This window comes from Engystomops pustulosus, chromosome 7, assembly GCF_040894005.1.
Source record: "Engystomops pustulosus chromosome 7, aEngPut4.maternal, whole genome shotgun sequence".
Taxonomy (NCBI): domain Eukaryota; kingdom Metazoa; phylum Chordata; class Amphibia; order Anura; family Leptodactylidae; genus Engystomops; species Engystomops pustulosus.
The window spans coordinates 99763414-99789610 of NC_092417.1; the positions used below are offsets into that span (position 1 = coordinate 99763414).

At 40.7% G+C, this 26197-nt stretch overlaps 1 protein-coding gene across 1 annotated transcript in view; it reads right to left on the reverse strand.

Moving 5' to 3' along the window:
• Nucleotides 1-533: 533 nt before the first annotated feature.
• Nucleotides 534-26197, reverse strand: part of SPIRE2 (spire type actin nucleation factor 2) — a 43365-nt gene continuing 17701 nt past the window's right edge. The window contains exons 2-15 of the mRNA XM_072117409.1: nt 23127-23170; nt 16065-16409; nt 15012-15080; nt 13266-13430; nt 8961-9047; nt 8761-8884; nt 6628-6791; nt 5483-5699; nt 5286-5407; nt 4752-4886; nt 4389-4456; nt 3575-3602; nt 2868-2983; nt 534-2413 (exon numbers count right to left, since the gene is read on the reverse strand). Of these exons, the coding sequence (XP_071973510.1) occupies nt 2206-2413; nt 2868-2983; nt 3575-3602; nt 4389-4456; nt 4752-4886; nt 5286-5407; nt 5483-5699; nt 6628-6791; nt 8761-8884; nt 8961-9047; nt 13266-13430; nt 15012-15080; nt 16065-16409; nt 23127-23170 (1892 nt within the window). The 3' untranslated portion in view covers nt 534-2205. The remainder of the gene's footprint in view (nt 2414-2867; nt 2984-3574; nt 3603-4388; nt 4457-4751; nt 4887-5285; nt 5408-5482; nt 5700-6627; nt 6792-8760; nt 8885-8960; nt 9048-13265; nt 13431-15011; nt 15081-16064; nt 16410-23126; nt 23171-26197) is intronic.

The following is a 26197-nucleotide window of genomic DNA, read 5'->3' on the forward strand; positions in this document are numbered from 1 at the left end:
GCAAACGGACTCCAATGGAAGTCACTAAAAGTCCAATGACATTAATGGACATTTTAACAGATCCGTTATTCTTCAGTTACCGGTATTCGCTTTTTTTGTTACAGAAATAAATAGCAGAAGTTCAACTGCAGGTTTGAACTGGGCCTAAGCTGTCATGTACACGACTATAGTGTACTGCAATGTGCTAGCCGCTGTATTAGCAGCTCGCAAACGGCCCATATATCTTTCTATGGGCTCATGTACACTGCGGTGGTTTCCATGGCCTGTACATGAGCTAATTGCTTTGGCAGTCTTATTGTCATGAATGATACACAGGCTGCAAAAAACGGCCCACAGGACCATTGCTTGCAACCCACGAACTGCAGGAGGGCTTACGTTTTCAAGCATGTTTACTCAATCATGGCAATCTTCAAAGGCTTATCTGGAAAATATGATGATTACGTGGTGGATCTCTGTAGTACATAATATAACCTCTCCAGATACATCATTGGTGCATTCTCCACCTTTAGCCAAAAAAAGCCCTCAACACTGTATATGTAGAAAAGACAATCTTTACTGCAGTGCGACATTTTATGATGAGTGCTGTCAGGAAGATGCAGCTATCCAAGATACATGTACATTATATATATATATATATTTACACAAATCAGTCAGTCTTTACATTTTTATAATTTTTTTTACATTTTCTTATAAAAATAGGATTTGAACCGCCTAAGGACTGCTAGAGGCTAGAAAAAATGTTGCCCTGCAACAGTCAATTAGCTCTGTAGTCCTAAAGGGGTTAAATCTCAGTTGGCGTACCTGTACTTTTTCATATTAAGGTCCCTTGCCTTTGAACAAAGTCCATATAGCAGTGCAGAAATAGTGATATAGTCTGTATAGAACAAGAGGGAGAGAGGGGAAGCAGATGTGGGCATTTGCCATCTAAGCTCTGCAGTAAAGGCATATAAGGGGTAGTGGTAGTGCTGCATGCAATAGGAACAATGCAGGTCATCAGGCTGTGCGTGTGACAACTCCTGCTGTGAACTGGAACGTCCATGCCTCAAAGTGCTACTCTCGCAAAAAAGTTACTTGGTTGGGTTAGCCCAATTAATCAGAAGCCCAAATCACTTACCAAAGACCTTTATGAAATGTAGTTTTTAGGGAATTCTTCTTGCTTATGGCTTCTATGTCATAAACTTGACAGGTCCAGGTCATATACAGAGATATAAGAAAAGGCCTGGTTCCTCTGCATAGGGAAACACTACCTATGACAGTTACCATGTATAGTAGGGAAAAGATCTATACAGTTAATAGGTTTAAGATTCCTGTACCAAGGCACCTAGGATATTATCATAGCTCATGTTCAGACTTCAGGTAGGTATCCCTAACACAGGGTCATTTACTCTTACCAAACTATTTGGGTGCTGCAACCTCTACTTACTGTCCACCTGTTAAAGTGCTTTTCGGTAGTTATACAATAGTGTTACCTGTAACCATTGAGTCTCCAGCTGTTAGTGTGTCAACAGATGGTCACATTTGTGTACCCTGAAGTAACGTGTACTGCCAATTATAGGTGTATAAGCATATGCTATAGCAGGTACATGATATGTATACTAGAAAGGGATTTCTTCACAGTGACTGGGTTGCAATGGGAAATACAAACTGCCCTTGAACCACAGCATCTTGTGACTACAGACATGCCTATGTTTAGTTACAAGATGGAATTAAAAAAACAGAAATTGCTGCAAGTCTAATTCCCTATTCTGTAATGTATAGCTTCTAAGTAGGATTTATATTTCAAATGGTATAAATAAATTCAGTAAGATCCACAAAGATGTCTTTGGGCTTAAGAAGTAGCCCAACATATATAATTAATTGATTCAGATGACATGCCCAGAAACATACACCATCCATTGGAAATATAGCTCCTAAGAAACAAATTGTATAACCTGATCCCACTTATTTGCTCCTTACCACCTATTACTATAATACTGTTCTCACAGCAATACTACAAATAAGTCAGACATTCCGCTACGATCTGCAAGGACCAGTGATAAAGCTAGCTAAGCTACATTTACGTATTTTTGTTCATTAGAAGCTTATTAATATATGTGGGAAATGTTGTAAACCCCTGGATTGGCAGGGGTTATAATCTGCTTCCCCTCCTATAAGACTCTATATTAGCATTAAGAAATGGTGGAGACAGGGCAGAAAGTGTTGTCATCACGGTTTTTTGACTGTCCGATATTGGGGATGAGAGGATCCCAGTCTTGGTCTTGTGTTCAGGATGTCAACACTTTTTCTACTGGAGCAGACGACATCACGGATAAAGCCAGCACAGTCCGAACATACATCCTTTAGAGCAGAACCCTGGGCATAGATGTGGGGGAACTGACCCTCTACATTTTTCCAGGACAGGCCACTGCAGGACCTAGGGAAAGGAATACATGGGAAAAACATGTATAAAAACCCTTTGACTTTACAGACTTCTGTACCTGCACACAGTATGGGCTGTTATAGCAGATTACAAGTGTAAAGGCAGTCCCCGGGTTACATACAAGATCGGTTCTGTCGGTTGGTACTTGAGTTGAATTTGATTTGTATGTAACAGTCAAAACAGGTGTATTTTATAATTGTAGTTTCTGACTAATTTTTTATGTCCCTATGAAAATTGGATTTTTCAAAATTTTGTGCTGTCATGGGAACAAAGATCACTAAAACTTAATTACAGACACCTTACAGCTGATCATTGGAACTTGGGACTAAAGTAAAGCATCCAGAAAGCTTCACCAGAGGTCCGTCTGTAAGTCGGGTATTGCCTGTAATATATGTATTCACTGCACCCCTTAAAGATTCATACAAATAACATTCTCAGTAATACTCACTGGAAGGTGTCTCGTTTTTTGTGAGTGTGTCCACTTGTGCCGAATACTCCTTGGGGGCTCTCAAACCCCACACTGTAGACTGGAATGTGTCCCAGCTTCTTGGCAGGAAGCTTCATCTATGATTAGACACAAAATTAAAAAAGAAAAAAGAAAAAAAGAACATTGGATACCACCAGCAACACCACCATCATAATCGGGTACGGCAAGCATACTTCTTAATGTAGTCAATGCTTAGGTGTCTGGCATGTGCTGCATGTGTATTTAAAGTAAACCTACAACTTGAAGTGGTAGGTGTAAGATGCATATACCGAGCACCAGCTCAGGGCGAGCCAGAGCTTACTTTCATTAGTGTTCTTAACCGCTGTATCGCCGTTTAAACACTTTTTATTCTTTACAGCCGAAGGAGCTTCGGCGCACTAAGCGCGCGCGCCTACATAGGAAATGCCGGGGAGCTGCGCCCACGGTCGCGTGCTTGGTGCGCCGAAGCTCCTTCGGCTGTAAAGAATAAAAAGTGTTTAAACCATGATACAGCGGTTTAGGACACTAATAAAAGTAAGCACCAGCACCAGCTCACCCTGAGATGGTGCTCGGTGTATGCATCTTACACCTACCATATCATAGGTTTTCTTTAAGTGATGGTGCCAACCTGAAAAAGGACAAGTGACAAACTAGCTGTGCCAGTTATTGTAATGACCTCTATATCTTACCTTAACACTGCACGAGTTACAAGCAGACCTAGAGGGGAAAAAAAAAAAAAGATTTTAGTAAAAAAAAAAATAAAAAAAAAAAAATTGTAAAAAAAATCTTTTAGTATAACATTTGTAAATTAAAAGGCTGCAGACTTAGAATCTACCACCAGGATCAAGGCTTGTAAGCCAAGCACATTGACACTGGCAGGATTTGCTCTTCTTTTAGCTTCTTATTCCCTGGGGGGTTTTTTCACAAAAAAAGGATTTTAAAATTATGCACTTAAGCCTCAGGGGCTACCACTCAGGCTCATTCACATAATTGTTTGCCTTTTCTTAAGAACAAAGGTATAGGAAGCTGCCAGAGGGGGCACACACCAGTATGTTAGTGTACTTGGTTTACAATCCTTCATACTGGTGGTAGATTCTGTGCAGTTCTATGGTAACCACTAGGTAGCAGGAGAAAACACAGCAAGACTGTAACAGCAAAGCTGCTTCAAAGTTTCATTGTGGAATTCAAACATTCTCTTATGAAAATATATTATGAGGGCAACTCATAAAAGCCAAAACCTGACAAACAATGCTTCTTATTATGTCGATTTTATCAAGGTCAATAGTTTACATATTAAAAGCCATGAACTATTAATATTTTAACAGTGAAATATTCATGCAAGTCTTCTACATAATGTAATCTGATAATAGTGGTGTTAAAGAAAAAAACTCGACCATTTGCTACTTATACTAAAAGTTAAAATTCATTAATGTTTACATGTGACCCCATTTCTAAGCATCCATGTGACATGGAGTTAGATCCGGTTATTATCGCGTCACTTACCTTTTACAGAAAAGACAATTTGCAGGCCAAGAGAACAAAGGGAATTTTGTGCGGCAACAGCAGCAAACCTGGAGAATAAAGTGACAAGTCCATGATGGTGTAATAATACCTGAGGACCCTGGGTGGACACAAGTGCCTCAGACACCTGTACCACCAGACACTGCTAAACGTGTGTGTTTATAGATTTTCTCTTCCTCCATAACTAGCTGATCATTAAGGGTCTCTCCCAGAACCAAGAAATATTAGTTTCTTCACCCCCCCAAAAAAAACAGGATCTAGGGTTGGAGTTGATTCTTATAGTAGTTCCATACTTTGTAAAATTATGACCAAAGTCTATTAGAAGATGAAGGCTATTCATTATACCTTTCCTTTTTTTAGGTTGGTGTACAGCTCTTTGCTCTGCAGAAACTTCTCCATCTCTGCCTTGACAAGCACCCGCCGCACGTTTATGACTTCCTCTACAGTTAATGCCAAGGTGTCCACTGGGTGACTGAACTCCTGCAAAAGAGACTTAACCTTCAATGACTCCTCTATAAGATGTGATGATTTTTTAATGATTGTCTTAACCTGCTAATAAAAAACTGATTTTTATAAATAGAGAAGAGAATTGCAACACATTCCCTTCAAAGAAAATCTACCCTCAAAATGAAGCATGATGGTATTGCTACTGAAAAGTGTAACAGCCTGTGAAGCTACAGCACAGGGGAGCTCTGGTAACTCCCTTCTGGCTCATTAGCATAATTTTAAAGGAAGAAGGACATGGATAACAAATATAAGGAGATTACCACAGTCATTGTTCCTGGTTCTATGAGTAAGTGTCCCTGGCTTATCATGCTTGATTTTGATGGTAGATTTCTTTTAAGGAATGTTACCTTATAGACACTAGTTGACACTTACCAGCCAACGATGCCTGGAGCTGCTGTCTAAAGACGACTCTGGTTCTGCCCTCTCTTGTACAGAGCTGAGAGAGCTGCGGCTGGGTGAAGGGGTCCCAGAACTGGCATAGTGTGAATAACCCACTGAAGGAGAAATTTGACATTATTGCAATTATACATATTATAATAAACTGGATAAAGGAGGTATCAAATCCTTACTCAGATTCCGATGCAGAGGTCTGTGTGGAGTATTCATGCTGCCTGATCGTGCCCGGTAGTTTGGTACTTGTTGTTCTGCAGCTTTTTCTCTCTGTGGCCTGTGGCCCATTTCACTCTGTAACTGTGCCAGGTCCTGCTCTGAGAAGGAGCGATCACGTTTCAGTGGCAATGGAGCACTTATCACCCTCCGCAGCTCAGAATTGGGGGAGTCATCATCCTGCAAACAGAGACACCTCAATATTACATTGCTAAATGCAGGGATGTTCCATGGCAGAATTCTACATGTTACTGTTCAATTTATAAAACGGTTATCCAAATTCAACCTTTTTATCTCTGCTGTCACTTTGCATCAAGGTTTACAGCTGTTCTTACTATCAACCACCAAATTTCTTTACCTTTGAATTCTTATTTATGTATATCTATACATAAAATGATCACTTGGTGAATACATTCCTTATCTAATAATAATACCCTCTATATTACTCCAGAGCTACACTTACCGTTTTGTTGGTGGTCAACAAACACATGCAGAACAATTCTAAGCTCCTCTAATGTCATCCTCTGGATGACATTTTTTTCTATATCAGATGACAAAACAGTGCCTGGTATATATTTACATTTCAGGAATGATATTTGCGTATATCCCATATTCTCGAATGCAAATTTGCAGAGCAAAATCTGTGCAGACAGGGAACACCATGCTGGAAATTTCAGATCTTAAGCATGTAGAAATGTGAATGCAGTTCTGGAATATAATAATACAGGCTGTATCTTGAGTACAAGATAATTTAATGCATGTACACAATGTGGGGAATCTATTAATGCACTTGCGCCACAATTCTTGTGGTTTTGCACCAAAAAAAATAATGCCTTACACCATATTTATTAAGGCACTTTTTTAGCACTTTTAAAACTTGTTCGGGAAGGGGAATGGTCTCGGGGAAAAGAGGTGTGAATTGTGGGAAATTGTCTGTGCACCCAAAATTATAGCACACAGTTTAGACTGACTAAAAGTAGGTCTAAAGTAGGAACCGACAGTCTTATGCTGTACAATAATTCATCATCACAGTGGTAAAACATTTTTTTTTCCACCTAGAGATTTGCGGGACCTGAGACACATTGTTAAATCCCCAGTGTGCTTGTACCTCAGACAGATTCATCTCTTCCATCTCTGCCAGCGTTGGAGCTTTGAGTAAGATACGGGGACGTGCTCGAGGTGCCATAGTTTCCGGGACTGAGAGGTTAATGCAAGACGTTGACTTCATGTCAGTGGAATAGGCATCAACAATACATGGTAGTGAGCCAAATCCTAATAGAGAGAGTATTTTATGGAAAATTAGAACAGACAATATACACATTTTTAGTAACAAATTGGTCATGGGGCCTGAATATAGGGCTGGCCAAAGAACTAGAAAAAGATGCTGAACTATGCTTTTATTAGAGCACTACAATGGCGAACCATTGTAACTGTATTTTTCTTAACATTTCTTTTTTATGATTTTGTTGTTGTGATCGGTTATAAGTATTTTCAGACTTTTTTTCATGACATGTACTTCACATTAATGCTATATTTTAGTTGAAAATTTTTTGCACATATTTATTTAAAAAAATGGAAATTTAATGAAAAATTAACATTCGTTATGCTCATCATCCAGTTAGTCTAACCAACCAAATTGGTCGCTAGCTAACATTGACCATATGTCTGCTTTAGGAGGCTTACAGTTCCAACCGCAGTTTTCCAAATTTTTTTTTTTAGAAGACAATTCATCTTCATTAGGGTTTTCAAAGTTCCATTTATTATAAACTCCCCACAAATCGCCCAATTTTTATAACTGCGCACCTTAAACTATTCAAAACAGCCTTTGGTAAGCTTGTTAACCCTTTAAGCATCTCACAAGAATTAAAACAAAATGCAGGTTCTATTTGGAATTTTTACATTTTGACAATAAAATTATTTAGTCCTAAAATGTACACATTCATGCAGGATAAAATGAGAAAACACATTTCAGGTTTTGCTGTGCAGTTTATATTGACCTTTTTACCTGCACAGATGTTTTGTAGAAAGTATTTACATTGTCTTGTGTAAATTAAAATCTTTTTCCAAAAAACCATATTTTGTTACCCAGTTTCTCTAGAATGCGGTTATATTTCACACATGGTCACAAACTGCTTTATGGGCGCACAATGCGGCTCGGTAGGGAAAGAGCATCAATTGGTGGATTTTGCTGGAACAGATTTCAGGTGCTATGTCGCATTGGCTGAGCCCCTAATATAGTAGGGCAGTAAAAACCTCCAAAGAGCACCAAATAGCATAGCTAACATTTAACTTATGGTCTATGGGTCAGTACGGTTAAGGAGATATCGCATTTGTATTTTTTTTTTTGTAATGTTTGACCTGTTCTACAGAATAAAAACACATTAGTAAAGAAATATCCCTTGAGTTTGCATTGTCGGCTAATAAGCGGCGTAGCGTTTTTATTATTCTGTTCATTATTTTTTTGCCGGATGAGATGTACTTTTAATTATCATGCAGGGGTAAATGTGACCTTTTGATGACTTTTCATTGAGCTAGGTTGGTTGTGCACAAATCATAAATTTTGCTGTGTTTGATATTTTTTTTAAGGCGTTCACTGTACATATTCAGTAATGATTTTATTTTATTGTACGGGTTGTTAAATTTAATTTTTATTTTTACTTTTTTTTTCACACTTTTTTTGTGGCCGCCAGCCAGTGTCACATACAACCAGCCTCCTGCATGAATTGCAAAGGATCTGCTTCTGAGATAAGCTATTAACCCTTAGTTTCACGCAGCACAGACTATACACGTCATGTAACTGTTTCGCTGCATGTTTCTACGGCTTATAACATGCTCCTCCATGTGATGAAAGCTGCCAGGCTGGCAACATATAGATTCTATGCAGTGTTCAGTAGATTTATTTGTAGGAATCTCACTGGATTTACTGCTAAACTATTGAGTGAGAGAGCACAAGGTATCATGGGAAGTGAGAGCAACCTCAATATGACACAACATCTGGGCAGATACAGGAAGAGGTTAGTCTCCACCCACTGCACTGCTGCTGAAGAAGATTTTTGCCAATTATCGTCAGAACTGGAAATGCCATAGCTCTGGAAAGGAAAGGACAAGTAACACAATATGGGCATTGTTCTATTTGTTTTTAAAGGGGGAATAACATATGACAATATGGTAAAAATCATAATAACATTTACAAGGATAATGTATTCCATGTTAATGTATTCCATGTTAATTACTACTGCACCTTTCTGTCCTCGTCTTTCCGTCTGCACAGGGCGCAATTTAGGTTCTTGCTTAATCTCCTCCAGTATTTTTTCATGAAGACTTTGTTGTCTGAGAGGCAGTGGGGGAAGATTTCGTTTAGAAACCTGAAGTGAACAGAACTGGTCAGTTAACAAGTCATGATCCTCAGCTGAATGAATAACATAAAAATTACTGTCTTACTGGCTTTAGAGGAGGACGAGATCTGATGAAGTCCAGGATTAATTCATGCGCATCTTTCTTGACCTTTGGTGGAATGTCTCCTCCGACCTGTAAAATAGAACATCTCCATCATTTACTGAGAATTATTTAATTCCATTACAATATACACAATCTGCCAAATTGCATGTTGCTTTACACTCAATGAGGTTGGGATTTCATCAAGTTCCATCCAAATGCTATTTTTAAAAAATGGCACGTCACCATTGAAATACAGAGGTAGAAAGCCACTATGGTCTGAAGTGAAACCTGTAGGTAGGTGCTAAAACAGACATAAGTGGTCAGTCTGTGAATCGTGGACTTTGCAATGCCTGGATTTCACAGACCGACTAAGGTGTCCCTGCTTCCTCGCAAAACAACATCAACAAGCATTACTTAACCCCTTAAGGACGCAGGGTTTTTCGGCTGATTTCTCGCTCTCCAACTTCAAAAATCCATAACTTTTTCATTTTTATGTGTACAGACCTGAGTGAGGGCTTATTTTGTGCTTAACAAATTCTACTTTCATGTGATGTTATTTATTTTAACATGCCCTGTACTGCGAAGCTGAAAAAAAATTCCAAATGTGGAAAAATTGAAAAAAAAAAAACGCACATGCGTCACGTTCTTGTGGGCTCAGTTTTTACGACTTTCACTCTTCGCTCCAAATAACATGCCTACTTTATTCTTTGGTTCGGTGCGATCGCGGTGATACCAAATTTATATAGGTTTTATTGTGTTTTAATACATTTTCAAAAATTAAACGAATGTGTACAAAAAAGAAAAAAACTATTTTGCCATCTTCTGACGCTAATAACTTTTTCATACTTTGGCGCACGGAGATGTGTGAGGGGTAATTTTTTTCGAAATGAGGCGACGTTTTCATTGCTACCATTTTGAGGTCTGTGCAACATTTTGATCATTTTTTATTTAATTTTTTATGTTATGTAAAAAGGTGTAAAAGTCGCATTTCGGACATTTGGGCGCCATTTCCCGCCTCGGAGGTCACCGCCGGCCGCAACCGTTTTTATATTTTGATAGATCGGGCATTTTGGGACGCGGCGATACCTAATATGTCTGTGATTTTTACTGTTTGTTATGTTTTATATCCGTTCTAGGGAAAGGGGGGTGATTTGAACTTTTAATATTTTATTAATTTTTTTTTAACTTTTTTCTTTTTTTTTTCACTATTTTTTAGACCATCTAGGGTACATTAACCCTAGATGGTCAGATCGCTCCTACCATATACTGCAATACTACAGTATTGCAATATATGGCATTTTTGCAGGTCATACATTACATTGTAACAAACCTGCATAAACCATGTAGCCTCGTGTCAAAAGAAGACCCGAGGCTACCATGGTAACCGATCGCCGCCCCCCGATGACGTTCGGGGGCGCCGGCGGCGTTTAAAAGACGACTTTGCCGGCGGCGTTTAGAGGGTTAATAGTGGTGGGGGTTTTGTGCAAAATGCAAAAACCCCCACCTCTGTATGAAGAGGACTCAGCCCGTGAGCCCTCTTCATACATCCCTTATACCTCTGCGCCGTAGAGCTACGGCGCAGAGCGTTAAGGGGTTAAAGGAAACCTACCATTTAGAATGGCAGGGGTGAGCCGTAAGTACCGAGCACCAGCTCAGGATGAGCTGGTCCCAGTACTTACTTTCGTTAGTGTTATAAACCGCGGTATCGCGGTTTTAACACTTTTTAAACTTTAGAGCAGAACAGGCTTCGGCGCTGCGTGCGCACCTACATAGGAAATAGCGGAGATGTTGCGCGCTCACGGTCGCGCGCAGCGCCGAAGCCTCTTCTGCTCTAAAGTTTAAAAAGTGTTAAAACCGCGATACCGAGGTTTATAACACTAACGAAAGTAAGTACCGGCACCAGCTCACCAGCTTACCCCTGCCATTCTTAATGGTAGGTTTCCTTTAAGATTTGGAGCTATGGTACCACAGAGGAAAAAAAAACGACTCCTTGCATCATATACCACAGTGGTCGGTCCATGAAATCCAGGTAGCAATTCCCAGACTGACCAAGGTCATCTTTTTTTTCCCTAAGGGTGCATCCATGCATTCAGTTTTTCAGATGCAGTTTTTGATGCCCAAACCAGAAATGGAGTGAAAATAAAGGAGGAGCAGCACTTCTTAATGAAAATCCTCACCCATAATGATCCACATTTGCTTTTGGCTTCAAAAACTGCATCTGAAAAACTGAATTTGTGTGCTGGAGAAAAACATGTATTTGACCAAGATTTCTCCTGGTTTATTTTTAAGAAGTCCCATTTATTCCATTTCTGGAGCCTGAGTCATTGAGTCCCACATGACTCCAGCTCCAGAAGTTGAAAAGAGTGGTACATATTCTAAATGTGAATTCTCAAAAATGAACCAGCAGCAATGTAAGTCAAAGACATTTTTCTGTTGTGTATAATGTGATCTGCAACAGCATGCTATTAACCTGATATGTGAAATCATGCTGCCAGGCTCCCTTTAACCCCTTAGCGCCAAGGCCCTTTTTCGTTTTGGCATTTTCATTTTTCACTCCCCACCTTCAAATATCTATAACTTTTTTATTTATGTAAAGAGCTGTATGAGGGCTTGTTTTCCGCGTAACAAATTGTCACAGTATAGTGACAGTGACAGTATTTAATATTCCATGCCATGTACTAGGAAGCAGGAAAAAATTCCAAATGCAGAGAAATTGGTGAAAAAATGCATTTGCGCGTTTTTTTTGTGGGCGTAGATTTTACACTGTGCACCCCAAATTACATGTCTTGTATAGGTTTTATTGTTAGCACCGATCGCGGGTGCTATGTCCTCGATCGCCGCCGGAAACGCCATCTTGCCGAGGATCGTCGCTCACCGGCCTTGTTAGACATCACTACATCTAAAAAATCTCAATGTGTAAACGCAACCTTAGGCTTCATTCACACGGCCGGATGGGTGACATATATATGTCCCCCATAGACAGCAATACACGTGTGCCACCGTACTTACCGTTGCCAGGAGAAAGATAGAACATGTCCCATCTTTCCTCGGAATACGGCCCCGTGCACCATATATCTCTATGGAGAGAGCGATGTGACCCCCTCCTCCTCTCCCCGACGCGCGTCCGCCGTACTATAGTACGACGAGTCCAATGTCGTTTGAACGTAGCCTTAGATTTATGTTAGGGTGGTGGCACACAGTGTTTTGAACCTGTTTTTAGGCCGTTTTGAAGTAGTCTGTTAAAAAAATGCATGTGTTTTTTAACGGACTGCTTAAAACGGGTTCAAAAAGCCACATATGCCACCACCCTAAGCACTCATTACACTATGGGTGCACTTACCGCTAGTGCATGGGGGGTGAGCCTCGGGCCAACTGCGTATGTGTTTCCATGGAAACGCATGCAATGGGCAGCCAGAACCCATTAAAACATTTCAAGCAACCAGTCTGGCTTTTTAATAAAAAAGCAAAAATGATTGGGCGCGAGGCCCACTTCTGTACGTAAATGCAGCGCTAGCTGGACGTGTGACCGCACCCTAACAAAACACCGTGGTCTGGTTACCGATTGCATTACTCGAAAACACATATGCGATCAGGCCGATCAGGTAGAATTTATTTGGACATCCTATACCCTACAGTTGCTTATTTCAAGTTTTTGGCCACTTTTTTTCTAACTCTTAAGACCAATCAACATTTGGAAGCCTCTAAGATGAATAAGGCTAACCAATGCTTGAGGGCGTTTAACACGTTTCACACGTTAAGCACATTATGAATGCGACGCTAGCGCACAGGGGGCAGGGTTCGGGGTGATCGGGAAACGCATATGCGATCGGCCCGAGCCCCGCCCACTGTTCAGAGTGTGAACACGCCCTCACAATCTGAGAAAAAGTCAGAAAAAAAGAGAAAATCCACTGCAGTAAAAAAAGAAAAAAAATCAGTCTGCAAAAAGATGAGAAAAAAAAGACATGATACATCCCCCTCCATGTGTTTTGCATGTAAACAATGCAGGGCACATGGTACTTTGTTGCCTCAGAACAGCAGTTTCTTCCCCTTTTTTGTGCAGACACCATGATGCTGCAGATCACTGCTGCTTAACCCTGTGTTTTTCCAGACAAGACATTTATATGAATGGAAAAGTGTATAACGGTTACTGCAGGATTTTTAGCCAAGAGGCCCCTTTGGTATTTGCTTGCTATTTTCTAATGTTAACTTTCCCATCTAAAAAGTAGGTATTGACTTTGCCAAAAAAAAGGCACTGATAAGTCTCCCCCTATGAAAGGATAGCTTGCTTGTACAGTAGACAGTACTTACCATAACCTTGCGCAATTTGTAATTTCGTGCCCTGATGTCCTGCATAAGCATCTCAAATGGAGTCAACTGATACTCAGTAGGCAAAGAGTTAAATGTCTTCTCCCGCACCTTCTTCAGCTGCACCCCATGTCGCAGATCTCTCATCAGCTGCACCCACAAACGTGCCTGAAGAGCACAAGACATCAGGTGTGATGTGCACAGTACTGCGCATACAATAGGACGGGTACAGCCGTACGAGACACACACATTACACAACATGAACTGTGTAACACACAGCACAGAACACACAGCTACACAAACAGTGAATGTAGCCTGGTGGAACACACAATGATCGCAGGACATGATAACACACAAGTGATGGCTGCAGAATGCACGTCCAGAAGTTGCACTCACATCATGCTCAGGGATCAACACAGGTGCCTCTCTCCAAGCATCTCCAGGATTAATACATCCAGCTGGTCTCATGTGCAGTGAGTAGAGCAAATCTCAGTTTGTTAGGGCGCGGTCGCACGTTGCGCTTTGGTTGCGTTTACATTGAGTTTTTAAATGCATTACAACAGCTGAGGAGAGGTGATTTGCCTTCTTACATTACTGTTAACATAAGCGTTTTGTAAATGCATAGTAAACATGATGTTAATATGTGTGTTTTGTTAACATGGCATTAACACAAGCATTAACATTGCATTTACATAACATTTGCATTTCCAAAATGCTAACAGTATTGTAATTAGACAAATCACCTGTCCTCAGCTGTGGGAATGCATTTCAAAATGCAATGAAAACGCAACGTGTGACTGCGCCCTTATACTTTGGTATCATGCGTTTTTTAACTGACTGAAAACGCATACTTAAATAACGCCACGTGTGGCATCACCCAAAGGCTTAAGCCTTGACCACATGCTGAGGTAACATTGAGTTTCCATTGCATTTTTTAACCATGCAATGTTACTTCAGCATGTGATCAAGGCTGAAGCCTTTGTAATGTGTCAAAAACGCATCAAAAAACGTGATGCAACGCACTGGGGGACATTTACTTAAAGTGTCGGTGTCTGCATTGGCTTTTTTACCGACCTGCTCTCGGAAAGAAGATACACATTTAATATTGTAGAGCTGTGCAGAGACATTTCTGGCGCCGAGACCAAAATCTGTCCCGAGCACCAGAAATGTGTCCAACAGTCCCTGCTAGACCAGTTTTCTTTTGGTCTACTTTCCGCCAGTTTACAGCGTCCAAAAAGGGCTGCGACACATATTAATTGTGTCTGAGTTTCCACTCCGCCAAAGCCACGCCCCTTTTCGGAGAAGAGTCGGAGCAGACGGAAAAAGTCATTTTTTTCTGTCCCCGACAGCTAATAAATAGGTAGGAGAGCGGAAGATGCGGTGAAAGCGCCACAAAACTGGCGGAAACACCATAGTAAATGTCCCCGACTGTGTGAACATGCCCTCAGGGTATCTGCACACAGTTTTGGACCATTGCTTGTTTTTGCTTACACATACTGATGCAAAATACTAATCAAATCCTGACCATGTTCAGATACCCTTATATTCCTTTCTATGTATTACACACCCATATATGCTGTATCATATGCTGGGGTAATATGGCATGGCACGACTTAATTCTCTTATGGATTTAACAACCCTTCTAAAAAAATGGGGTAAAAAGTCATTTGGTGGGGTTGAGCTACAAACTCTCAGCAGGCTAATGAATTTGCTATAAACCATAGCAGGAATACTATTCTTCCTACTCACCCAATCTGTGTTCTGCAGGTTCACAAGTCCATCTGGTTCTGTTTCTTCCACCCTCATCTTTAGCAGCATCTAAGAAATCAAAACCAACAGGTTAGGGCCAGTTACCATCTGCATTATAGATTACAATTTGCAGTTTCCACTTAAAAAAAACAACAACGGAGTGTTATTTAAAGGGAACCTGTCACCAGGAATATGATTATCAGCTTGTCACAGGTTCCAATAGCCTTTGTTTTGCTAATTTTTAAAGGTTCTTTGTCGGCATTCTGAATAATTTCAGTAGGGGGGGGGCAGCTGCAGCCTTTGTGTAGCTGGGTCATTCTTCTCTCCTTCACACTCACACAGATCCCTCACCCCTCCCCACTTCCTGTCATGTGGATTGAGCAGGGAGGGGGATGGTGTGGAGGAGAGGAAGAATGCATGAGGAGACAGCACAAAATTGTCCATAGGAGACAAAGGCTGCAGCTGCCCCCCCCCCTCCCCCTGGACTCACTACACCCGGCTGGCAGGGAGCCAGGTAATGTAAATAAAACTATTATAAAATACTGAAATGATTCAGAATGCTGTCAAAGGCATGTTTAAAATCAGCATAGTAAAGGCTATTGGAACCTGTAACCAGCTAAAAATGACATTCCTGGTGACAGGTTCGCTTTCAAAAGATGGCTGGACGGAATCATTAATAGCAAAGTATCCGGTTTTTTTTAGCAGATATCTTTAATGAAATACGTTATATTTTTTAATATATAGATATTTTTTGATGAAATAAAAAAAATGAAATACTTTGCTTTCTATGTGTCAGCTTACATTTTCATTATTTTGTTCCATATTTTTACTCCAACTATCCACTCAAATAACGGAAGTTCTAATGGAAGAGTTAAAAATGGATGCTAACGGACAGCATTGCACTTTTATTGAAATCAATGGGAAAAATGAATTTATTATTCTTAGTTTTTTTAACCAGAAACTGCAAAATGGAAACCTTAACATGTATGGAAACTTATCCAGATTCTCAAAGGAAGTTTTTCATCTACAGTTTTTGTTGGTCTTCATGCTCACCTCTTTGGCTTCCCATATTTTGTGGAGAAAAGCTTGAAGTTCTACAGTCTCTGCAAACAGTGCTCTACAAACAGCCTGGTAGTGGACTGGAGCCTCCTGAGGCTCTGGAAGATGGGATGCACAGAAGCGGAGAACTGCGGTAAAACTTCGAACCACCTTTGGAGGACTTTCTTCATCTTCATCCTCTGTTCCTTCATAGCCCTCATCTGTCATGACCCCCTCAGAGTCACTGGCGGCCATGAGATCGATGAGCTGCTCCAATTGTGGACTGAGCTCCCGTTCCTCGCTCTCATCGAGCCCCCAATCCAGTGCCCGGTATATGGTAAAGCCCAAGCATTGCACCATCTGCGGTGGTAAGCAAAAGACACTACGTGTTATTGAAATTTTGTATTTCAAAAAGGTTTGTTCTAGATTTTGTACTCTCTAAAGTCAAACCAAGGAGTTTGCAACCATATCTTACTCATAGATCCAGGCACTATGGATGTGGCAAACTTTGAATTTTTTTTATTAAAAGTTCCTTCCAAAATTAACTTGTATAATTATGTTAATGAGCCTGAAGGGCTACCCTAACCCCTCTGTGACCTGGCTTTAGAGGCTGTTACAATGCCCCCCTCCCCCTGCTTATTTAGATATGTTCTCTACAGGTAGGTTGGGTAGGAGATAAACCATCTATTGTCAGTAGTTGATACAGTGGTCGGTCAGTGGTGTTATCTTCTATCTGTCTTGTCAGTGGTGTCAACTGCTGCAAAATAACCTCCAGAATTGACAAGTGTCCATCTATTATTTGGCTTGGTGTAAACTGCAGGATTCTAAGATTTTTTTTTATATGCATAGAAAAATGGAGAATTTTAAAATGTTGAAAATAATTATTTTTTTATAATAATTTCACACAAAAACTTGCTTTGTAACAAACATATTTTCATGTGAACAATTTCATTAAGGGGTAGACAAATAATAAATTAGGAATCCAGCATTCATGTGTGGCGAAAAAAATATCACACCTTTTGCCCTCCTGCACACAAACATATTTTCCACACGTGTGATAGCTATTGTTTTTGTGGCTAGCTCACATCCACGTGTATTTCTATGGGCTCACACATGCATATACAGGTTCTATTCTTGTAAGTGTTTGGAGCACAACCCTCCCTCAGAAGTCTATTGGAATGTGAAAAAATACTGTTACAACAAAGGTTTCATTCGTGTGCCATCTGTATTTGCCAGGTAACACAGTCAAGTGACACTTCAAGGGGTTGGGATAAGGTACTAACATCATTTGCCAGACCCGTTTGATTCTTGTGTAGGAGGTGTAGCAGGTTTCTGTTTGAATGCTACAGAAATTACTCAGGGAGAAGGGGTTTTGCAGCAGTACAGCAAAGAGACCCCACACATCAATGCACCAGAGGGTTTCAATTCTAGCTACAATCATGGAATGTAAATGCAGTTTTCTGAATCCTGCAAGTACTCACAAAATGAATGGATACATAGCACTCCAGGGTTGCTACATAACACCTGCTGTCCTTACTAGCAGCATATTAACTCATAAAAAGATTGTTGGTGAAAGACAGAAGCATTGTGGCTGGAGAAGTGGGAAATTTAACAGTTACGGTAAATATTTTGAATCATGGATGCTTCTTTTATTTAAAAAAAAAAATTTAGTGGCACAAAGTAATTTAGGGGCGTTCCCCAATGCTGCTTGGTCTTTACTTACTGGGGGCACCTGTTAATGGCTGAAAAAACTAAGCATTCTCTTGTCATTTATGGGGACATTACAATACAAATTTTAAAGTATATCTAACCTTACAAGGAGGTTTGTAGAAATCATTAGTCCAATGTGTAACAACACTGTTACTTATCACTGTGTGACTTGTAGTTGTAATTTCCCTACAACTCTCTTCTCTAAGGGTGATGCCACGCATGGCGCATGCGTTTTTGTCCGGTTTTTATTGCGCAAATTCGGAAAACCTATCAAAAAACTGATGCATTTTAAAAAAACGCATGCGTTAACTTTTTTTATTTTTCCATGTGAAGAGCTGTGTGAGGGGTTGTTTTCTGTGTAACAAATTGCAATTCATAGTGACTGTATTTAATATTACATGCCGTGTACTGGGAAGCAGGAAAAAATTTCTGAATGCAGTGAAAATGATGGAAGAAAGCATTTGAACCATATTATTGTGGGCTTGGATTTTACAGCTTTCACTGTGCACCATAAATGACATTTATACTTTATTCTTTGAGTCGGTATGATCATAGAGATGCCATATTTGTATAGGTTTTATTATGTTTTCATGCATTTACAAAAATTAAAACCTCCTGTACAAAAATAAAAATTCTCAATTTTGACATTTTCTGGCGCTAATAACTTTTTCATACATTAGTATTTTGAAGACATACATTTGAATTTCTTATATTTTGGAAAATGGCAAAAAATTGGCTTTTCGACTTTGGCTGCTATTTTCCATTACAGGGTTAAATACCAGGAATGAACGTTATTATATTTTGATAGATCAGACATTTTGGACGCGGCAATACCTAACATGTTTAGGATTTTTACTGTTTAATTATATTTATATCATTTCTAAGGGAAAAGGCGGGTATTTGAATTTATTTATATAATTTTTATTTTTTTATTTATTTTTTTTTACTATTTTTCAGACCCCCTAGGGTACCTTAACCCTAGGTTGTCTGATTGATCCTACCATACACTGCCATACTTTTGTATGGCAATATTTGGGGATTCTGCCATAATCTATTACAATGTTCAAATCGCACATTGCAATAAACATCCTAAAACATGATAGCCTCCGGTCTTTGTGTGACCGGAAGCTGTCACGGCAACGGATCGCCGCTCCCTGAAGACGTCACAGGGAGCATCAATCCGAGCCAAGATATCGGCGCCCACGCGCCTCTGGCTTTTACCACCAATCACACCCAGTGAGTATGGAGAGGGCTCAGCCTTCTTTGTCTAAGTGATATAGAGATGTTAGACCCTGACAACAGATAGAACAATCATTATTTCATAAAATGGGGTCTGGTGCTGAAGTTTCATAGAAGGGTCAGAAGAATGAAATAATGAGGGGCTATTTGGTCTGCCATAACATAAAATAGTGGACTCCTATAAAAAAAACTCCTGTACATCAGGCTTCCTTTTGCTTTCTTAGGAATCACACCAGGAGTCATTAAAGGCTGTTCTACATTACAGGTCTGTCGTGCCCTTCTTTCTATAAATGACTGATTGGTGTCCAAAAATAACAGCAAGTTTTCAGAAGTCTCCAGAAGATCAAGTACAGTTTTTTTTCTATAAAAGCTCCATGTATAGTGGAAGATGTAGTTATAGACCTTACAGAAGTAGATGTAACAAAGCCAAACGTTTATCTGCCCCATAAGAAAACACCACTCTTATAAATGGTACTTTGTAACTTGGTTGGTGTTATGATCCATGCTATAGATTTTGCATTGTGGTCAAGGAGCTTTAGGTTACATCTCTATTCATAGGCATCTATTGGGACACATTTTAGTTTTTGCCGAAAGTTGTCATTTTATTATGTAAAGATATACTATGTATACAATGTAAGCACAAGGGTATTCAGTCCCGATGTCTAAACACATTTGCCTTCCAAAAGCTGTGATCTTAACTCTACAAAATGCTCATGTCAAATGTTGCTTCCTTAAAGGGGTATTCCCACGAAGACAAGATTCTTAAATATACTCAGGATAACAGCATTTCACAGATATAATTCCAACCAGTCTCTATCAGTCCTAGTGTATACAATTTCAGTAAATCATCGGATTTTTATGGTTGGACAGGACAGAGTCTCCTCACGAATAGATTCCCTTTTTTGCTTCTCCTCTGTCTCCAGCCCCTCACCCCTCCATTACAAGAGGAGCTCACACACAGACACTCAGACACTTCCTGCCGGTAAGTAGCAGCGTTCATAGACTTTGTCTACCAGCTGATTGTGTGTGCAATAGCTCAGTTAGCAGTGTGCCATTGTGTGTTATATCTATCTCATTTTTTCATATTTCTTGCATCTCTGCAAGAAAAAAGGAGGTCCTTAGACCAGTATTTAAAACTTAACTTTTATTAGTCTTAGGATTAGAACTAACTGATATTTTTCATATTGACAATTCAGAAATTGTGTGCTAGTTAACTGTGCAAATGAATTAAAATCATAACGTGGTGGGGGTAGGTACTATATTACAGTGGGGTTTGGGGGGTGGGTTTATGGCATTGGCTAGAGTGGGTATATGTCACTGCCCTGTTATCGTGCGGTTTGTGAGATAGCCGCTCTTCAATTAGCCACTCAGCCAGCCAAATTTCCTATAGTCTCCCTCCTAATTAGTTACCTAGCTGCAGTGTGTCGCTGCAGATCAACACAGTGCTAAACTAGCTTAGTCCCACCTCGTGTCACCACTACTAAAATTGTGAGTATAGATGCTCAGACAGCCCCCCCGACATGTTTCGCCATGATTATGGCGTCCTCAGGGGGTATCGGGTTGAAGAGCGGCTATCTCACAAACCGCACGATAACAGGGCAGTGACATATACCCACTCTAGCCAATGCCATAAACCCACCCCCCCAACCCCACTGTAATATAGTACCTACCCCCACCACGTTATGATTTTAATTCATTTGCACAGTTAACTAGCACACAATTTCTGAATTGTCAATATGAAAAATATCAGTTAGTTCTAATCCTAAGACTAATAAAAGTTAAGTTTTAAATACTGGTCTAAGGACCTCCTTTTTTCTTGCAGAGATGCAAGAAATATGAAAAAATTCTTCTAAATATAGGTCCCGACCACCCATAACAAACATTGTCAGGTCTGTCTCCTAACCCCTGTAATTGTCACATATCTATCTCATGGATCACATTATCTCTCATTTCTGATCTGTCGCATCTCTCTTTTTCTATGTATCAGATACTAGTGAATATTCAGAAGCTGATAATCTAAGCACATTGTCAGCACACAGGGATCATAATGGGGCATATTTACTTACCCGGTCCTGTCGCGATCCAGCGGCGGGTTCTCAGTGGAGGATTCGGGTCCTCCGGCGATTCACTAAGGTAGTGCGCCCGATGTCCACAGTGTGTCGCTGCTGCGCTGAATTCCGTTGGAGTTCACTGAAGTTCACCGTCCTACCCTGGGTGCAGGTAAGCGCGTGTCAAGCGACACTTTTTTTTTTTTTAAATACGGCGGTTTTTCCGAATCCGGTGGGTTTTCTTACAGCCACGCCCCCCGATTTCCGGCACGTGCATGCAGGCGCCGAAGCGCCACAATCCGATCACGAGCACCAAAATCCTGGGAAAATCTATGTAAATCGGAAATATTCGGGTAACGCGACGGAAAAATGTGATTCGGGCCCTTAGTAAATGACCCCCAATGGGGCAGATTTATCAAGCAGTCTGAAAGTCAGAATATTTCCAGTTGCCCATGGCAACCAATTACAGCTCCCCTTTAAAATATTCATGAGCACTGGTGAAATGAAAGCTGAGCTGTGATTGGTTGCCATGGGCAACTGGAAATATTCTGACTTTCAGACTGCTTGATAAATCTGCCCCAATGTGTCTGCTTAGAGAGTCCCCACCCACACCCTGGAATTTTACCCTGAGCAGCCTAGGGTATAATTGGTGCTAAAACAGCAATACAAGTGAGTTAAATTGTAAAATAAGGGGGTTAAAATGATCTTTATTGTGTAAACATAACTAGGGGGTTATAAGTTCACAACTTTCTTTCATGGGAAACCCTTTAAATGAATGGCAGTTTGTTAAGCACTGATGCCTTTAGATGTTGAAGGGGTATGGAGGGAGTAAATGAAATTGCAGGGTGACAGTCATGCAGTGATGGAATGGGGTTTCTTGGACCCACCACAAACAGGTTTCCTTGGGGTCCATAATCCATCAACCCCTGTGAAAATATAGCCAAGTAGCTCTATTTTTTCCTCTGCTGGGTTTTATTCTCCTGAAACTCTGGTGTCCAGTATCGGGTTAGAACCTGGGTCTACCGGAGCATTCTCTGGTTGAACTGCCCTACACTGAAGGATATGCCATCACTTTATGTTAAGTGTTTGCTTATACAGCTCTGCGCAGTGAGGAGTAACCTTTTCACTTGCAGCTTGATGTATGAAAATAATGCTCAAAACACACTATAGCTAGGGAGAGAAAGGGTTAATAAACACTGCTCAGAGCTGTGAAAAAAAACACAGAGGAAAGCAAAAATAGTCTTGTCTTCTGCCCGGTAGAGAGATATGCCTTAACAGAGAGGTAAAATGTTACTAAAGGGCACTTTGTACCCTTTTTCTTTACAAACTAAGCACATTTCCCAATGGAGTATATTCAAGAGGGTTTCACAACATTCACCCCCATTCAATATTGAAACTTAATGGTCATACTTTAACAATAAGGTCTTTTGATACCAGGCATCTTTGTAGCTCTCAGAAGTCATAGCCCCTCTGATGGCATATGCTATCCACTAAGAAACTGGACATGCCGTGAGAACACAAGCTGGTGTGAGACTCTATCCTAGGACATACATTACAAAAGAATATCACATGTACTGTAATGTGACTACAAAATAGGGCACTACTGACTGTGAATTAGGGTTTATTCTAACCACAATGCAATTATGCCATTGTAAATGTAATGACAATTAAAATCTTGTCCAAATAAGCTTGCTATTAAAATGCTTACCTTACACTTACAGGAAATAAAAATATTTCTTGTAACAAAGGGAAGTTTGAACCTTCAGAAATATGAGGTTAGCTATTGCTGTAGTATAGGGCTTGGCCATAAACAGTTCTCACACTTCTCATAAGTTGTGAACATACTCTGGGAACTATCCTCTGTGGGGTTTGATCGCTGGGGGGTCCGACCAATAGGACCCCTTGTGATTGTGATACAAGTGTTTATTGCAGAATAGAGCTCATGATTGACCTCCACTCCATTTACTTCTACAGGAAATCTTGGATAGTTATCTAAAGGACAATTAAAATGTATTTGTTCTCTTTGCATAGACTTTCATAATAAAATTCCCACGTTACCTGATCTGGTTACTGTTCTTACCTGTGTCTCTGTGAGTGATAAAATGGGGGCACTCCCAGTACTCCCTGGAGATAGAAAAGAGAAACACACATTATTCGGGCTGAGCCTATTATCTTAATGCATGACCTACTATATTATGAGTGACTTTGGGGTTTAGTAGTTCTGACTACTGGTGTGGAGATATTTATATCAGTTAGCCATAAGGGCTTCTAGCAAGATGAACGTTCTGACACCCACTCATTATTGTGGTTAATTGCATACAAGATGCAATGAAATAGTTAATCTGGTGGCAGCAGGGTGTGCCCAGCAATAAGTTGTAGATAAGGTAACTAGACGCTCTAACACCTTCTCAGTATTCTTTGTTTGCCTTGTGCTCAGCGTCCAACACAATTATTTCCCGGAGACAAAGCTTAACAGATGCCAAACATAGAGCATAATATCTGTAACCTTCTTTGACAAATATCATAATGGGGAGAGACAATGGCGCACATTTGCTAACAACAGAGCAAACTGCACTAAATGCAAAGTCCGACAGAAAAGTGGCGCATGGCCCTTAATAAATGTGCCCCAATGACTGCAACAGATCACACTTGTGCTGTCCATTTTTAGTACAAATAAGTCATAACTTAAAATAAGGTGTGCATCCTCTGGCGCCAAGCCTATTAACAAAGGCAACCTCCAGATCCATTTAGGCCGGCGTCACACGTGGCGTTTTGAACCCGTTTTGGGATGTTTTTAAGCAGTTTTTTGAAAACTCATCCGTTTTTTGACCGGGTTTACCAATTATCTTAATTAAAATGGGTCGAAAACGGATGCGTTTTCAAAAAACTGCTTAAAAACGGGTTCAAAACGCCACATGTGCCGCCTGCCTTATAGCTGCACCACTGATCTTTTTCGAATCCATAATCGATAATTAGATATTTTAGTTTTACAATTATTGTTGAGGGAAACTTCAAAGGGTCATACATTTTTCCTGCAGAAGATGCAGTCCAATCAAATTAATGGATTCATCGTATAATGCTTTCCGTATATACTTGAATTGGCGCTGAGTCTTTCAGTTCATAAAATGTGCTTGACTTGTACTCGAATCTATAAAAATAATGAACTCCATACTCACCTTTTTGAAGACCCCTGCAGGTCCTCTTCTTGCTTCCGGTGCTCTGGCTTTGTGTTCCGATCCCTGTGCGATGCCGCCACCCACATTATGAAGTCAGCTTCTTGCCAACAAAAGTGGCGGTGAAAACACAATGATGTCGGCAAGTCGCTAACTACATAGTGTGTGTACCGGTAACATGGTGGAACACCAGAAGAAAGATGTCGACGGAAAGGTGAGTACAGAGTTAATTTTTTGTATAGGCTTGGCATAGTCTGGGTAGGGGCAGCTGGCTATATACAAGTGGGTATGAGCGGTCTATATACTGAGGGCAGGGGCTGCTGGCTATATAGTAGTGGACGTGGGCTGGCTTTATACTGGGAGCATGGACTGGCTGGCTATATACTAGTGGGTATGGGCTGGCTATATACTGGGGGGCATGGACTGGCTGGCTGTATACTAGTGAGCATGGGCAGGCTGGCTATATACTAGGGGGCATGGGCTGGAGGGCTATATACTAGGGGGCATGGGCTAGCTATATATTGGGGGACATGGGCTGGCTGGCTACATATCGGGATTAGGGGGCTGGCTGGCTATATAGCAGGGGTAGAGGCTAGATAGTTATATACTAGTGAGCATGGACTGGCTGGCTATATACTGGGGGGCATGGACTGGCTGGCTATATACTGGGGGGCATGGGCTGGCTGACTATAAACTAGGTGGCATGGGCTAGCTGACTATATTCTGGGGGGCATGTGCTGGCATGCTATATACTAGGAGGCATGGACTGGCTGACTGTATACAGTGGGGCATAGGCTGACAGGCTATATACAAAGGGGCATTTTGTTGGCAGGCTATATACTAGGGGGGCATGGGCTGGCTGGTTGACAATATATACTGTCTGGAGGCTGTGACCAATGCATTTCTCATCCTAGGATTATACTCAAATACGTTTTTTTTGTGGTAATGTTAGGTGTCTCAGCTTATACTCGAATATTTACGGTACGGCCCCCTAGCTCCTAAATGATGGGCTCCCTAGCTATGTTTTCATACATCATGTGCTGAATTATTGCAGCATGATTGCATAAATATAAGTATTAAGAAAAGCTGGAATGCTCGCAGGGGTGGGTGGAGGGAGTTGGGAAGGGAGGGAGGGAGTATGCTACTAGTAATAAGCATTCATGATAAAACATACATTCTGTAAGAGAAAATGGATACAAATGTAATTACCCTGTAATGCTTTAATGAGTATCATTTGAGGCTGTATTATTGTACAAAATCAGAGCTTATTGTAAAGATATGTACATACTCCCCTCCAAGTTGTGCTTGTTGGGTGTGTTGTTTTTTTTCTTAAAAAATGTTCAATAAAAATATCTGATTTAAAAAAAAAAAAGAAAAGCTGGAATGGGGCTGCTGCTCATGGCCAAGTTGGTCCTACAAGCTACATATTGACCTTTCTTCAGAAAGCATTAAAGGACCTCTACCATCAGATTTACTGATGGTAGATGTCTCAAAATTACTTGTTCATCCCATCTGTCGGAGGATGGTTTTGCTTTTATGAAGTCCTGGGACATCAGCATTGTTCTAAAAAAGGCTTTATAAAGATATTCAAATGAGCTGAAGGTGCTCAGGGCTACATCAATGGAGTGCCTCTTGGCTGCAGCTCCTGCTAATATATGTTAATGGCGCCTGGCCCCGCCCACCAATCGTGCCATCAGCGGATAGGTGGGCGGGGCCAGGCACCATAGTCTATTCTGGTTTCTTTTTATTTTTCTATAGTCTCCTCCGCTCCCCAGCCGCTCTCCACCCCAACATGTCCAAAGTGGCCTACACATCGGAGAGGCCAGAATACTGGCTGGGACAGGGAGATTCATGTGCTTTCTCTGCCAGAATACCATAGAAGAAGCTAAATAAATCCCCCGATTGTATCAGAAGCTTTGCCTACTACACCAGTTAGATCTCCACATGGTGAACTGGTGCCTTCTTCACATGTGTTGCC